A 16,097-nucleotide genomic window follows, 5' to 3' on the forward strand; every position below is an offset into this window, starting at 1 on the left:
CAAGATGGCCAGGGTCGTATGTAATTAAAGAGGGTGGCTTTCTTGGCACTGCGCAAAACTTTTGAAAGGCACCTCCGTATACGACGACTAAAATTGTCAATTGTCAAGCCACTGATGACGCGAGCACGCAAGCACGCACGGACACAGGCGCGCCCTGGCTTTGACGTCACTTTATGGGTCTAACTGCTCAAATGCTTTCATAAGTAGGAAACGAGAATTGCGCCCATCAATGAAGCATTTGCAGCGACCTTAAAATGAATACCTCACTATGACTATGTAGTGTAGGCATACATGGCTCTTTCCGCACCATCGGGGGGTTATTTGCTGTAGTTCCCAGGTTGGGTTACCTCGAGGCGGGCAAGGACTGGGGAGTGGCAGCAACCCGGGAACGGGCCTAGGTACGTTGGTACGTACTTTGCAAGATTTAGTTGGGGTCGAATGCTCCGTCACGTGATACTTCCAGTCTCGTCATGACCGTTACCTTGAAACAGCCGTTCTAAATCCGTACAAGATTCCTTGCTGAACTTCTCGAGATGAACCAAAAACCAATATGTAGCAGCTCTCCAAGGTAAGGATTAACTACCTTAAGTTCTGTCGAATTCTGCGGCAAGCACAAAAGAAGGATAACTACTAGGTACCTACCTAGGTAGCACCTTAGTTTCTTGCCCTATGGAACCTTTAAATCTTGGTAATCTGTACGCTTGTAGCATGGAGGTGGTAACTTGCCCCTCCGAAAAATCGGACCCCGATGTTCGGTCGCCAAAACTAAAAACCGCTCTCCCACCTTACCTAACGTCGTCGGCCCTGACCTGACCACGCATCGGCAACTACAACCGATCACGGACTTTTCCAACACGGAAGGGAATAAAATCTGCACGGCAGGCTGGATAAGATGGCGTCCCAAGTGGTGACCAAGATTGAGCTCAGCTCACTGCCCAAGCTGGCGAGCGGCAAGGTTCGCGACCTGTACGAGATCGATGACAAGACGCTGCTCTTCCTGACAACGGATCGCATCTCTGCCTTCGATGTTATCATGGCCAATGGCGTGCCTTGGAAGGGCGCCATCCTCACTCAGCTCACGGCGCATTGGTTCGGCGTTCTTGCCGAACGAATCCCCGGCCTTAAAACGCACTTCCTGACCTTGGCACCCCCGGCTGGCCTCAGCCCCGCCGAGACGGAACTAGTCCGCGGCCGCAGCATGCAGGTGCGCAAGCTCAGGGTGTTTCCCATCGAGGCCATTGTGCGCGGCTATATCACGGGTAGCGCCTGGTCCGAGTACCAAAAGAGCGGCACGGTTCATGGCCTGCCCCAGCCCGCCGGACTCCAGAGGTGCTCGCCCTTCCCCGAGGCCATCTACACGCCCAGCACCAAGGCCGAGCTGGGCCAGCACGACGAGAACATTACGCCGGCGCAGGCCGCCGAGATTGTCGGCGAGCGCTACGCTTCCCGCATCGAGGCCCTAGCTCTGCAGGTGTACAACGCTGGCGCCGCCTACGCTCGTGAGCGCGGTATCATCATCGCCGACACAAAGTTCGAGTTCGGCCTGGACGAAGAGACGGACGACATTGTGCTCATTGACGAGGTGCTTACGCCCGATTCGTCGCGGTTCTGGCCAGCCGATGAGTACGAAGTCGGGCGCGACCAGGACAGCTTTGACAAGCAGTTCTTGCGCAACTGGCTGATGAAGGAGGGCCTAAAGTACAAGGAGGGCGTCGCTATGCCACCCGACGTGGCCGAGGCCACCAGCGTGAGGTACAAGGATGCATTCAAGCGCTTGGCAGGAAAGACACTGGATGAGGCGCTTGCGGAACTGGATGCCTGAATTTGATCACATATCCTGCGGGTATGGGGTGAGTGAAGCCACGGCATCTGGTGGGCTGGTCGGCGCGCAATGGTTCTAGGGAAGCAAGCAAGTGGAGGATAGGAGTTAGAGATGCGCCACTCGCCGACAATCACCACCCTGCCGCCCTCGTCGTGGGCCGGCTTCCACGAACTAGGCAAAAGAGACAAGAAAAAGACCGGGCTGTGCGTGATGGTAGATAGACAACGAAGGTCGATCAGTCATTTGGCCAGAGACATTGGCTTCTTGGCTCGCGAATTCACCGTAGGGACCTCTCAAGCTACGAAAAAGCATGTGCCAAGGTGATGCTCGATATGGTGGAATGTCCCTGCCTGCCTGCCTGCCTGCCTGCCTGCCTGCCTATCTACCTACATAGGCACCTTACTCGCCGAGTTTGAGTATTGCTAGTTATAGTATCCTGAATCGTCTGCAAACGGCGGTTAACGCGAGACAGGCAAAGGCAAACACAAGGCAAAAGACAAAAGATGTCTATCCTCAATTTCGCCATGTCGCTCTGTCCGGGCATCACGAGTCGAGAACATCGTATGAGGCCTGCTTGCTGGCAAGCCTTCAGCCCTCTCAGAATGTGCGTACGCATTAATGTGTGTGGCCAAGGAGGAGCAGGCAAATAAAAGGTGACAGGCAAGCGCAAGTGAGACATTCAGTGAGTCGGTCAGTACCAAGATAGATATTGGAGTCAGGCAGTGGTGGTGTGAAGGAAGGCAGCTAGCTAGAGCGAGCGATCTGGAATGGATCGGTCAAGGAAATACCAGACGCGGCTAGCAGCCGCAGCCTCAAATAAGGTTCACAGGGAGAAACCGATTGGCCGGTTGCTTGATCGGTTTTGGGGAGCTAGAGCCAGCTGGGCGAAGCAAGCAGACGAGATGGGACGATGGAGGACATGGGTTGTCTGTTGCCTTACAGCTTACCTTTCGTGCGGGCCCAAAAATACAGCACAGCAGCGCCTAGCATGCAGCTGCCGTGGACTCAGGGGAGAGCTCCAGTACATGTATGTACATGTATGTACAAGTACATACGAAAATTACCGACTGGGCTTACCGACCGGGCTCGCGCATTGGCCAGACCCAAGATCCAATGGGTTCGCGACAACCAACCTGGCGCCAGGGTAGCGAGAATGTAGAGCAGCCAAACCGCCGACGCCCCCAGTTTCGATCTGGCCTGGCCTGGCGGAGCTGAGGCTAATCGAAACCTGGAAAGTAGAGGCGCCAAGCTTGCCAAGCCCAATGGAGCCGCTTTCCAGAATTGGCGTAGGCACGACACCACTGGCACAATGGTTCCCGCTCCCCGATCACTGATTCCGAGTCGAGGCAAGATCGACCAAGCTCTGGTCGGTTTGGCCCGCCCTGGTGCCCTGCGGCCTTGGGCAAACTGCCAACCTCTGTCGTCGTCACACCCGAAGTCGAAGTCTGGGAGCGAGCACTTGCACTTGCACTTGCACTTGCGCTTCCATCAGTCCAGTCCCGTCGTCTTAAGTCTATTTACAGCCCTTCGTGTGGTGCAACCCGGAACCACCAATTTCCAATGAATGCAGCTCGGGAGAAGCTCACCCTGGTCCGGCGACAACCTCAGTAAAGCGACAAAGCCAATTAAGTCCAATAATTTCATCGTCGAGCGAGCCGCGACCTACATGCGGATTGGCCATCACACACACCACGGCTGATGGTCGATTCCGGCTCCTGGGTTCCGTTGCATATAGGTGTCCTGGGCGTCCTGCCCTGCCGATGACGCATTGCGAACCACCATCTCGTCCCTCTTTCAGTCTACTCCTTGCGGGCAAGCCAAGCCAAGCAAGCACCTTAAGTCTGTCTGACTCTATGAGCGAGCTGATTTGACAATGTATCCCTCCTTTCTGCACACGCCCGTCATCCATCTGCTCAACGCCGATCCGCGTCCATCCTTCGTCGTTGCCCTGGCCCCGCACCCCGCGGCCGTTGTTTTCACGAACCCGGCCCTGGATGCTGATGCCACCATCTCGGACCTTGTCAACGCCCGCAACGAGGGCCTTTGGGACTTGATAACCGGCCGAACCCCGGCCTCGCCGTCGTGCTTCGTATGCTGCGGCATCTCGTGGACACGCTTTGTCGTCGAGGAACAATGGGCCGTTGTCGGTGCAAACGAGATGCCCCCCGGAAAGCTCTTGTCTGAGCCGCCGCTACACACGACACGGCTCCGTGCCATTGATCCTACCAGAAGCCCGCTGCCCCCAGGGCGTGATGTACCCACCGCCGAGTCTGTCGGTCTCGGGAACACAGCCCCCGTGTCTTCTGCGCAATCTGTCTCGCGCCCCGACTATGAGACCCTCGGCCGCAAGATCAAGTCTACGCCGGTCGTCCTGCCACAGAGCCTGACGGAAGGGCTATTGACGGTGCCCGAAGCTGCTGTCAGTTCTTCGTCTCGCTCAAACTCGGATCCGGGTTGGATTTTGCCCAATGAGTCACCGGGTTCGTCCTTCTCGCTTTCCCGTAGCCATTTTCTGCCGTCCGGCTTGCTAACGCTGTCGATATAGAGCAACGTCCGTTCCTGGAAGTCATCAATGATGTCGACTGGGCGGCTAACCCTCTGGGCGAAATGAAGTGCTGGCCTCCAAGACTGGAACAGACGTTCAAGCAAATCCTCGTTGACAGCCGCCCAGTCGCCATTTATTGGGGACCGTCCTTTACAACCATCTACAACGAGGCTTTTAGCAAACTTTGCGGTTCCAAGCACCCTGCGATGCTCGGCATGCCAGTGGAAGATGCATGGCAGGCGGAAGGCCAGCGCCTGAGAGATACGATGCAAGGCATTTCTGGAACAACGCAGATGACGGCCCTGGAGGACGAGTGGAGAGTCTTTGTTGAGAGGGAGTCTGCCGTGCCAGGACAACCCCACTGGCTCGAGGAAACTTATCTCAAGGGGTCCATCATCCCCATCCTAGAGAACAGTGAATGCCTTGGCTTCCTGCATCCAGTGGCGGAGACGACAAGAATACGACTCTGGGAAAGACGGATGGAGATGCTCATCAGCCTCGGAGAGTCGCTCGTCACTGCTCGCGATGTGGAAAGCTATTGGGAAGAGACCCTCCAGCAGTTCGATGCAGTAGAATCCCGCTGCGACATCCCTCTGGCGATCCTATACAGCGTGGGGGAAGATCCAGACACGATAGAAGCCACGCCTCCTCGTCCACCCTACCCCTCGACTAAAGTCTGTCGCCTTGAAGGAGCACTTGGCGTCCCGGAACACCACCCGATTGTCCCCGACACGCTCAACTTACAGACCGGCAGCGAGACTCTGTCCTCCTTATTCAGGGAGGCAATAGAAGCCCGTCATCCTCTCCTGCTGCAAACGGCAGATGGAACTCTCCCCCAGGCGCTTCTTGAGGGGCTGCAGTGGCGAGGATACGAAGCAGATCCATACAGAGCTGCTGTGATTTGCCCGATCCGGCCGACAAGGGAGGAGAACGTAATGGGTCTTCTTCTCCTTGGTCTCAACCCCCGGCGTCGCTATGACAACGATTACCGACAATATATCTCGCTCCTCAGCCAGAAGCTGACGACGTCTCTGGCCTCGATTGTTCTACTCGAGGAAGAATCCCGCGGAGGGCGCAACGCAGCGGAGCAGACTGCGTATGATCGTGCCACGCTCAAGGAAGAGTTGGCAGTCCAGACTAGAGAGGCGACCGAGTCTGTCAGAATGTTTGAGGCCGTGGCTGAATTTATTCCCGTTGGCATGACGTTTAGCGACGAGCATGGAAAAATCACGTTTGCAAATGACGCCTGGTACAAAATAACTGGAATCCATGGGCCAGTCGGGGAACAGGACTTTCTCGCCTCTGTTATAGAAGATGATCGCCCGGCCGTCACGGCCGCGTATGAGAGGCTCAAGACCACACACAACGTTGAGTTTGAGTTCCGCGTCAAGAGTCCCAACAGCTCAGGTGTTGATGCTTCGCTGTCTCGAAACCCTCCTACCTTTGATAAAGCCGGACTCGATGTGGGCTCTGTCGATGACGTGAAGGGGCGCCATGTCCTGGCCATTGCTAAAGCAGAACGTGCGTCTGATGGGGGCATTCTTCGGGTTCTGACATGCTTGACCGACGTTAAGGCGCACAAGCAGGCAACCGCGGAAGCCGTGCGTCGAGCACAACAGGCTGAGAATATGAAGCGCATGACCGAATACGCCACAGTCGGCATGTGCGATATGGACCTTGATGGCCGATTGCTTGAGGCCAACGATGCCTTCTTTGAGATGTGCGGTCTTGAGAAGGACGATCCAACCAAGGCCGTCATCAAGCCCTGGGAGACGTGTGTCCTCGAGGACGATTACTCATTGCTTACCGATACGATCGGTAAGATAGCTTTGGAAGACAAGGTCCAGACGGTCGAGGTCAGGTTCAAGACAACATGGACAACCGAAGATGTCGCGGGCAATGAGGTTGTCATCCCGCGGTCAGTCCAGGCGACGCTAATGCCTGTCCGGTCAACTGAGGGCATCATTCAGGGCTTCGCGGGCTGTTTGAGCGACGTCTCATTGCAAAAGGCGCAGCTGGACAGAGAAAAGGAGCGAAAGGAAGAAGCAATCGAATCAAAGCGCCAACAGGAAAGCTTCATTGACATGACTTCTCACGAGATTCGGAACCCACTGAGCGCGATAATCCACTGCGCAGACGCCATTACCGCAACTCTAGCTCTAGTTCGGGAGCTCATGTGTGGCGAGGCTTGCAAGGCTGTCGTCGCCGCCAACGTCGCCAAGGCTGCCAGCGAGGCATCCTCGTCTCTTGATAGCGATGCTGAAGTGGTGGGCCCTCCTGATGGCGATGCTAAAGTGGTGGGCCCTCGAAGGGATGAGGATCATTCAGAAATCTGCAATCTCGTGGAGACCAGCATTGACAACGCCGAGACGATTGTTGAGTGTGCACTGCACCAAAAACGGATTGTGGACGACATTCTGACAATGTCGAAGCTCGACTCGAATTTGCTTGCCATTACACCTATCACGGTCAACCCAGTCCAGGTGGTCCAGGAAGCTCTCAAGATGTTTGGGGCTGAGGCGCGCAGAGTCGAAATCAACCTCTCCATGTTTGTCCACCAGTCCTACCGCGACCTGGGCGTCACATACCTTGACTTTGACCCCTCTCGGATGAAACAGGTGCTCATCAACCTTCTCGCTAATGCCTTCAAGTTCACCAAGTCAGGCCCGACTCGAGACGTGTTGGTCACTGTCAGAGGGAGTCTCACGCGGCCGACTGAAGCGACAAGCTCGGTACAGTTCATACCACGTTCAGAAGAAACTGATCAAGACTGCAGTCAGCCAGCTCTGCAAGGTCGCGGGGACCCGAGATTCCTCATTTTCGAGGTCAAGGACACGGGACACGGTCTAAGTGAGGAAGAAAGGAAGAGTCTTTTCCAACGCTTTGTCCAGGCTTCAACCCGTACTCACGTCATATACGGCGGCTCAGGCCTGGGGCTCTTTATCAGCCGCCGCCTCATCGGACTTCAGAATGGATCCATCGGTGTTACCAGCGAGCCCGGCGTTGGCAGCACGTTTGCCTTCTACATTGAAGCCTACGTCCCGACCGCAGGGGCCATTTCTGAAGCCGAGGCCAGCATGTCCCCCTCCAATGCCGCGAAATCGGCGCTGAAAGGGACTCGCAACGCCAATAGTTTGGGCAAGAGATCCTCTCTCAGCGAGGGCTCAGGCTCGGACGCACCGGCGGAAACCCTAGTTATGAGACCAACGAACGAGCTAGCCATGTCGTCCCCACCAATAAGGGGTATTCTGGCGGTGGAGGACAACATCATCAACCAACAAATCGTGCGGCGGAGACTCTCGGCCCTGGGATTTACCACCGACGTTGCAAACCACGGTGCCGAGTGTCTGGACAAGCTGCGCCTGTCAGATCGCTATATAGAAACCGAAGACAAGGGCACTGGAGCTGGAGGAACGGCTCAGGGAAAATTTCCCCTCTCGGTGATTCTGATGGATATCGAAATGCCTGTTCAAGACGGGCTGACTTGCACGCGACACATCCGTGAGCTCGAGCGCAAGGGCAACATCACGGATGGCCGCATTGCGATCATTGCGGTGAGCGCGAATGCCCGCGATGAAAAAATCGCAGAGGCTAAAGAAGCGGGGTGTGACGAGGTTTTGGTGAAGCCATATCGAATGCGGGAGCTGACGGACACGATGCGTACTATCATGGAAAGGATAGCAGCGGAAACTCCGACAGTGGAAGACGAAACGGTGGAGGCAGGATGACTGGGTAGAGGGGAAAGGGATCCTGTGCTTTCCGAGAGTCATCGAAGGCAGGAGAGCACCCCTGCTAGAGGGTTTCGAGGCAGCTCAACCGGGCGGATATTATTTTGTAATGTCTGAATCATAACGAAGAATATCCATACGCGTTTTGCCCCTGAATGATATATACCCCCTCACCGCTCTCTTTACCCCGCCAAACTCCCACCCGGCCCTGTTCCCCGGTCTCATTTTGCAAAGTTTCGCAAACGCGGTCTCGGAGGAATAATCGTTTTTCATCATTCAACCTTCTCAATTTACATTCATCTCCTGTTCCCCTCCAAAGCACTGAGCTATGGCGATAACTGCTGCGGGTCCGAGCGGGGACGACTTCGCCAAAGACAGCTATGGCGGGACGGTTTTCCCACGCAAGATTGCATCTAAGCTAGCACACCTTCGCGACATTGGTGAGCAGCACGTCGATACCTCAGTCAAGGTACGAGGATAAATCCAGAAGGCGCAGATGCGAGGCAAGAAGATGGCCTTTGTCGAACTTCGGGAGGAAGGATCTTGGTCAATCCAAGGTCTTGTCATGGCCGGCACCGAGGTTAGCAGAGAGATGGTGAAGTGGGTTGGTTCCCTGAAGCCCAAGAACTTCGTTTCGGTCGAAGCCACTGTCAAGCGGCCCCTTGAACCTGTCAAGAGCCCCGTGTTGCCAACTTCGAGCCGCATCGTACAAAGGTCTTTTGCGAGGCGCCTGCGCCCGAATCACTGGGCCTGAGCCTGCAGGCGGCGAACAAAGCCGTGACACGGGTCGATGAGGAGGAGAATGTCGTCGAGGGTGTGGAAGACTTGACTTTAGGATCGGCTGTCCCTGCGGCGAGCCTGGCCACGCACATAGGCAATCCTGTCATGCACAAGCGTGCCCCTGTCGCCCAAGCCATATCCAATGTTCGCATAACTGTTCGCAAGATCTTCACCGAGTACGTGGATGCGCGAGGATTTAACCTATTCGAACCCCCGTGCTTGATCGGCGCGGCGTCCGAAGGAGGCTCCAATGTCTTCTAGCTCCCGTATTTTGGAAAGGACGCCTTCTTGGCACAGTCGGCACAGTTCTACAAGTAGATCGAAATTGCCGGCGGAAGGAAGGTGTATAGCATTGGTCCTACTTTCAGGGCTGAGAACTCAAATACCCGGAGACATTTGACTGAAGTAAGTGCATCTTAATCCAAGTCCCCCTCTCCCTAGGACCCTAGGACTAACAGACCAACCTAGTTCTTCGTGATGGATCTCGAGAAGGAGATTGAAGAGCACTACCACGAAGTCCTGGATCTCCTGAAAGACCTCCTTCTCCATATCTTCCGTCAGCTGGAGGTGCGGTGCAAAGACGAGATCGAACTCGTCCGCAGCGTGTACCATCCACGCCATTTTTGGTGCCCGAGCCCGGCAAGGAAGTTCGGATCACCTTCGCCGATGGCCAAAAGCTTCTTCGTGAAGAAGGACCCGAAGAGTACAAAAATGTTCGTGACGACGAGGACATGAGTACTGCCTAAGAGAAGGCGCTCTGAGCCATCATTCGCGACAAGTACAAGACGGATTTCTACATCCTCGACAAGTTTCCCGAGTCGGCTCGCCCCTTCTACGCCATGCTAGACCCAGAGAATCCTGACGTCACGAATGCATTCGACTTCTTCATGCGTGGCCAGGAGGTTCTTTCTGGTGGTCAGCGCATCCATCTCCCCGACATGTTAGAGAGCCGCATCCGTGACAAAGGTATCGGCCCTGTATCCCCGGGCATTAAGGAGTATCTCGATGTTTTCAAGTTAGCGGGCGTTCTACCCTACGGTGGTGGTGGAATTGGCCTGGACAGAGTCGTGGCTTGGTACCTGGCTCTACCTACAGTGCATCTTTGTGCATACTACCCAAGAACCCCAAAGAGGCTACTCCCGTGAGTGGGATAGGATCAAGAAAGGGCACATGATCCCCTTCATGCTAATCTAGGAGGGCTGGCAACTAGGGGGGGTCTTGGGACGCAGCCCCTTAACCACCCGTAGATGGTTACTATTCTCTTCGTACGAACCCCATTGCCCAAATTTGACCCTTCCCTCGGCTCTCTGCTAAGCCTCACCCCTTCTTTGACTATTCGTCAGGGCCCCCACCCCCAATCGGCCGGTCTAGCAAAAAAAAAAGATTTTCCCAGCCCCTCTCTAGAAAAGCAGGAGGGAAACAAAGGTCTAATATTAATATACTAACGAGGGAGATGTTACGCGCCGATGTGTCTATGGCGAATATGCGGAATAGAAAAATCGAAATCCACCCCACCATTTATCACAATGAGGAATGTGTCCTAGATCTGCTCTCTAAACTTACAATACACCAACTTGTCCATGACGGTGCCCAGTTTCTCTACTGCCTTCTTCTGTCTCCCCTCAAAGTCGAAGCCGGCTTTCTCGAGCACTCTCCCGCTTGCCAGATTTCCCTCGAAAACCTCAGCCTCGAGCCTTATCAAGTGGTCAAATTCGTCAAAGACCCAGTCTGAGAAGGCAGACACGACTTCTGTGGCTATCCCCCGATGCCAATAGTCCTCGCACAACCAGTACCCAATCTCCATGGTGCGGTAATGTACGTCGTCGCGTGCCTTGAGGCCGATGCCGCCAATGACGGCTCCCGAGTCGCCGGGCTGGCAGATGGCGAAGTCACGCTGCGGCGACGCAGCGTTGGCAATGGAGATCCACGCCTTGGCGTCATCGGTCGTGTAGGGCTGCGGGAAAGCGTTGCGCATACGACACGCGATCTTGGGGTTATTGGCAGCTTTGGCGAGGGATTTAAAGTCTCCTTCTGAGTAGGCGCGCACTACGCAGCTGCGGAGCCGGAGGATAGGTTCGGCGGGTGGTGGTGGTGGGGACATTCGAGCCAAAGTCGTTGTTTTTGTGGGTGTTTTTGTGGGTATTTTTGCTATTGCTGGGGAAGGGATGTTGCTGCTATTGCGGGGATTTAAGAAGAGAGGTTGACAACGTCAAAAAGTAGCGTGCCGGATGCATGATGATGGGTCTTTGAGTTCCGCGACTTGTCCTATTTTGGTTGATGACGTTTTGAGTCACATTCAATTGAAGAAGAAATCTGTAAGTCACCGGGCCTTTGGAACCAAGCACCAACAAGGCTACTTGACCAGAGTCTAACGCTCCAATACAATGTTACACTGCACTACTCAGAAGCGTCGTCCTGCTTCAGCAATGATTTCCATATTTCACACCCCCCCCCCCCCCCCCAACTAAACGGACTCCACACGCTAGCACAATATTTCCCCACTTCTACAGAACTCCCTTGTCTTCGCGGTCTTAAATATTCCACCAAGACTATATTTTTTTTTTGTCGCGAAAGGGTATCTTTTCAACCCAAAATGGAATTGTCGCAGATTTTAGTCTCTCTTTCCTGTATTGGCCTTTGCTATGCGGCTGCCCTACTAGCAAACGAATGCGAAGGGCGCGACGAGTCGTGAAACAAACTCTTAATCTCCCCGTCTTGAACCTAAACGGAAACGATTACCAGGGTGCTGAAAGGGCATACCGCCAAAATCTACGAGGCCTTCTCCACGAGGGATATCAGAAGTACAAGCATGGATTTTATCAGCTGTTCAGCCCTACCGGATTCCTCGTCATCGCTTCCGCAGATCATGCCTAAGAAATAAGCCAGCTTCCCGAGGGAGTGTTTGACTTCCACGGGGCTACCCAAAAGGTTCGAAACCAAACCAAAACAGTATTTCCTCGGTGTCTAGTGAACTCGGTACGAAACATAATCCTAACAACTGCCCAATGTGCTCCTTCCGTAGCGAATGATTGGTGACTACAATTGGTTGTAAGTCGGCGACCCGTTGCTAGCTCATACAATCCTCGCCGACTTAATTCGGTAATTAGGTCTGTCCAAGTTGACCCCGGCTATATGTCATGAAAAGGTTTGCGCTTACAAGACATATATATATATATATATATGTGAGTTAAGGAAATCTGCTTCCAAAATGAGCTTCCTGCTTGCGAAGGTCTGTGTGTTTCATTCGAGTCCCCCCCCCCCCCCCGACTCCCCGTTGCCCTTACCCTTTTCCCCTGAGCTTCGACTTCATGAGTAATAAAAACTCTTCCCTACATGCATTGCAATCAAAGCTAATATACCGGAAGCGAACTGGACACCTGGAAATATTCAGAAACTAGCACCAAGGCTGATTGCTATCATCATGGATCGTGTGTTTGTTGGACCTGGCCTTAACCGAAAAGAAGAGTGGATCAACAACGTCACTCAGCTCGTAGATGATGTTTTTGCGGGTGGGTGGAAAATCAAAGAATACCCCCATTTTGCCCCATGTTGTGAATGCTGATGAATAGTGCCTAAAAGGCAGTATTGTGGTAGAGTCTGGGACTCTGTATGTGAAAGAATGAAGGCGCAAGTTGACGTGGAAGATTTACCGCAGTCAAGCAATAACCGAAGGAAAATAAGGCTAATTGGCCTATAGGGCTTGTTTTTAGAACATGTGGGATTTTTGGATGTATATGGATTTTTGTGTATACATAGGGAGCTTCCCTCCCTCCTTTTCCCGCACTTCTTTCTTCCTTCTACATCAACAATTCAGCCATTCCTTCGAACCTCACTTTCAACATACCATTCTGCCCGACTTGATCTCTTCTCTCCAACGATACCATTGGCTTAGGTGATTACTGTAGGCTTTGAACGAAACCCGGCATTTTATTCTTAACCTCGCTTTCTCTTTATTTCTTGTAATTTCACTCCTCGCCGTGTTTTACGCTATCGATTAATGGGTTGCGAGCCCTATAAGCAAGCGGCCACAATGTCTCATAACCTCGCTCTCCTCGACCTACGTTATAGTCTTGGAGCTCAACTCACTTCAGGGTGTCTCTTGACAGGTTCCATCTGTCCAACCCAAAACTCAGGGAAAACTGCTAGACGGATGGACGACAAGGCCATGATCCAAGCAGCTGAGGAGAATTCGCCGTGGACAGGAGACGGCGGCGTCGAGGTCGTTGTTTTCGTTGCCATCTCTGAACCCCCACGCCGTTCTTCTGTTTCTCAAATTTGTGTAACGACGCACAACGAAATACCAAAAATTGTGTAACGAAGCACAGCATAAAAAAACCCCACGGCCGCTATCTAGGCCCAATGGCAAGCAACGCTCGAGATGCCATTACGTTTGGGAATTGGGGGGGGAAGACAAGGTGATGTCTCGAAATGTCATCATATCAGAAACGAAACGAGCCCCGGAATGGGAGCCTAGCCTGGCGGGGGTGCGGGACGACCGACGTAAGCGGCAGCAGTTTGAAGGAAAAAATGTGACTGGCCAAGCCTACCCGGCCGGCGCCACACAGAATTGGAGGACCGGCGCGCGGTACATACGATAGGCCTCTGAGGAGACAGACCGGTCTGGTTAATGCACAAGACATTGGATGCACGCAACATCAAAGTCGTATGTACAACAAGACAGACGAAACCCACACAATCACTGATATGCATTCGAGAGAGCGCAGCAAAACAACCCCGTCTCGGACAGAATGCTCCAGCGAGAGTTGGAATATCGAACCCGGCTTTCCTTGACCGACGTGTTTGAGTAGAGAACTAGAGGTTTTGGTTCGAGATACTTAGGATATGAGATACTCAAAAATGCGGCAAACAGGAAATGATAGAGTTTGAGTTGTTGCGCATACTTAGTGCCCGCCCGTACCTTCAGTGTCTGACCCGAACCGCAAGAACGTGAGAGACATCAAGTCCGTCGAGCAGTAAACAAACCGATCACAGAGAGACTAAAAGAAACAAACGACTGACTTGCCGCCTCCAATGAGCGATAAACAGCCGTATCATGACACCAAACGGCCAAACTACTCTGGTGCATGTGCATTATGACACTGGGGGAGATCGAGATGCACAACACAAACCTAAACCCCACGGCTGCTCCCTATCCCGGGGGTCACTGCTGGTGACAAGTTGGGGAGAAGCGCGGTTCGGAGCCGAATTCTCGATCAAACAACAACAAACAAAAAAAACCCCCCGTGCACATAGAAGCTCTAGAGATGCGCATATGCAAGCCAGCCAGCCAGCTCCATGGATTCTTTACATGGCGGGCGCTGGAGCCACGGACATGCTAATATTTCTCACTATCTCTCTGCGTGCCTCTCTTAAAAGGCGGTGGCAGGAGGGATGGGATAGGTCAATGTAACACTGGCGGGAGCAGTTCCGGAGACGCGAGACCGTACGGTTCACGGTGTGGGTAGTAGTGTGAACATAGGCAGAAGCGGATGCAAGGGAGAGAGAGCGAGAGAAATCCTCCGAGCCCGTCTCTGAGTCCCAGAGTCCCTGCTCGGGGTAATGGACGACGAAGTGGTGTGGAGGGTTCATGCACGGATGCCAATATCTATCCTCCAGAACAGCGGCGGAGATTCGGGGATGCGCAAGGAGGTGTGGATGGCGGCAGGGTAGTGACAAACGAAAAGCCAGAGAGAGCAAGCATATGCATGCCACAGGAGCCGTACTTAGAGATGGCCGGGAACTCTCTATGCTTTCCCCGGGCGAAGGGCTGCGGAGAAAGAAACTTGGAGATAGCATTGTGCAGGACTGTGGATGGATGGATGGACGGATGGAATGCCGCGCTTGAGAAACGCAACAGCAACAACAAAAGCAAACTAAAAAAAAATAAAACATAAATCCCTCGCACACACGGCAAGGAGCTGCACCGGGTCGGAATATCTGGTGGCAGTTGCATGCATGTATATATATACATACATATGCAGTAGGTATAATGTGTGTTTGTTTCTTCCCGGTTTCAGAGAGAATAAACAAAGTAGTTACGAACGAAGCGAGGAAACCCAGAATTTCAGGAGAAAGCGAGAGCAAAAATAAAATTCCCGCGCATGTGCGCAGCCAAAAAAAAAAAAAAGCCCGACGGCAGCCGCAGCGAGTCGGTCTGGGGACGACGACGACGGACATGCATATTGCACACCGGATTCCATCCCTCCCGACCCCCGGGGCGGGCTAGCCTCCGGCCGACTTTGTTCGGAGAGAAAGGAAAAAAGAAAAAAATCCCCGAGACTAAAGCCCAGCAGCGATAATCGGCATCAAGTTTTTGGACGTGTTCTCGTTTAGGAAACCAGTTCGCGAGCTGGTTGGAGGTACGTACAGTACCAGCCAGTCTAAGTCAACATAGCCTAGGGGTGACGGCTCGAAGTTGTCCTACAGTCTGTCCCCATCGTCGATACGTTGGGCCCATAGCCCTTCTTCAGTCCCTTTGGCATTGGCAAACCTAACTAGGTATGTACCTTTGGTACACTGTACCCTCAAGTCTTGAGCCGTTCCGAGGCAACAAAGGCTTTCTCTTCGTCTTCAAGTCAAGAGCAACAGCTGTGATGATGGGTTATCTTTAAAATTAAACAGGGCGTCATCGGTTTAGATGCCCTCGAACCTATCTTATTACGTGTAAGGAGAGAAACCCGCTGTTCAAGGCGTCATCGGTTTGGTTTCCCTCGAGTCTCTTGTACCCACGTGTAAGGAACGAAATCCGCTGTTTGCCCGTGAAGCGGGGCACCGGAGCGTAGTTTGCTGCCCTGTGAAAGTCTATGAATCATCAGTCTGTCCTTTTTCTTCTCCCTGGGGTACTTTCTCGCATGTTTGCCGCAGTATGGCACGTAGCTAAGGTGGTGAAGTCCATGGTCCGGTCTCCTTTTTTGCTTGCCGAGGCCGGGCCTCGGGGGTTTCCCGTGGTCCCCCCCTTTTTTCCTTCGACCCACTCGCAAGAAACAAAATGATTGATAATGCTCGAGAAAGAGGAATTTGTTTTTCGTCTCCCTTGCTTTACGATCAGTTCTTAATTCGTCCGTCAGTTTGCATGCCATTTTGTTTCTGTTGTGTAACCAGGCAACGAAAACTAGAAAACGCCACAGTTCGCTTCCGTTGACCAACCCCAGCTCGAGGAGATTCCGAAAAAAAAGGCTCTTCCGCACGCAAACTTATCGGCCTGCAGCAGGTCAAGAGCAAG

At 53.4% G+C, this 16,097-nt stretch overlaps 5 protein-coding genes across 5 annotated transcripts; 4 read left to right on the forward strand and 1 right to left on the reverse strand.

Annotated features, from left to right (window-relative positions):
• Positions 1-550: 550 nt before the first annotated feature.
• B0T26DRAFT_731329 (putative phosphoribosylaminoimidazole-succinocarboxamide synthase) lies at positions 551-2,202 on the forward strand. Its single transcript, XM_060443051.1, has one exon. It carries the CDS (start codon positions 893-895, stop codon positions 1,820-1,822), a length of 930 nt encoding a protein of 309 aa, XP_060290298.1. The 5' UTR covers positions 551-892; the 3' UTR covers positions 1,823-2,202.
• A 1,493-nt stretch (positions 2,203-3,695) lies between these two features.
• Positions 3,696-8,095, forward strand: B0T26DRAFT_681116 (putative histidine kinase group protein; the record flags this gene model as incomplete). The annotated part of the gene is made up of 2 exons (XM_060440610.1): positions 3,696-4,302; positions 4,368-8,095. The coding sequence occupies 2 exons, from the start codon at positions 3,696-3,698 to the stop codon at positions 8,093-8,095; spliced, it is 4,335 nt and encodes a 1,444-aa protein (XP_060290299.1).
• A 328-nt stretch (positions 8,096-8,423) lies between these two features.
• Positions 8,424-10,020, forward strand: B0T26DRAFT_744265 (uncharacterized protein; the record flags this gene model as incomplete). The annotated part of the gene is made up of 7 exons (XM_060444390.1): positions 8,424-8,564; positions 8,604-8,777; positions 8,810-9,127; positions 9,194-9,280; positions 9,344-9,478; positions 9,511-9,588; positions 9,655-10,020. The coding sequence occupies 7 exons, from the start codon at positions 8,424-8,426 to the stop codon at positions 10,018-10,020; spliced, it is 1,299 nt and encodes a 432-aa protein (XP_060290300.1).
• A 98-nt stretch (positions 10,021-10,118) lies between these two features.
• Positions 10,119-11,283, reverse strand: B0T26DRAFT_731335 (acyl-CoA N-acyltransferase). The gene has a single exon (XM_060443052.1). The coding sequence runs from the start codon at positions 10,974-10,976 to the stop codon at positions 10,416-10,418; it is 561 nt and encodes a 186-aa protein (XP_060290301.1). The 5' UTR covers positions 10,977-11,283; the 3' UTR covers positions 10,119-10,415.
• An 83-nt stretch (positions 11,284-11,366) lies between these two features.
• Positions 11,367-12,058, forward strand: B0T26DRAFT_731336 (uncharacterized protein). Its single transcript, XM_060443053.1, has 3 exons — positions 11,367-11,803; positions 11,898-11,923; positions 11,983-12,058. Exon 1 carries the CDS (start codon positions 11,543-11,545, stop codon positions 11,747-11,749), a length of 207 nt encoding a protein of 68 aa, XP_060290302.1. The 5' UTR covers positions 11,367-11,542; the 3' UTR covers positions 11,750-11,803; positions 11,898-11,923; positions 11,983-12,058.
• The last annotated feature ends 4,039 nt before the right edge of the window (positions 12,059-16,097 follow it).

The sequence above is a fragment of the Lasiosphaeria miniovina genome (genome assembly GCF_030549165.1).
Source record: "Lasiosphaeria miniovina strain SMH2392-1A chromosome Unknown B0T26scaffold_8, whole genome shotgun sequence".
In the NCBI taxonomy this organism is placed as follows: domain Eukaryota; kingdom Fungi; phylum Ascomycota; class Sordariomycetes; order Sordariales; family Lasiosphaeriaceae; genus Lasiosphaeria; species Lasiosphaeria miniovina.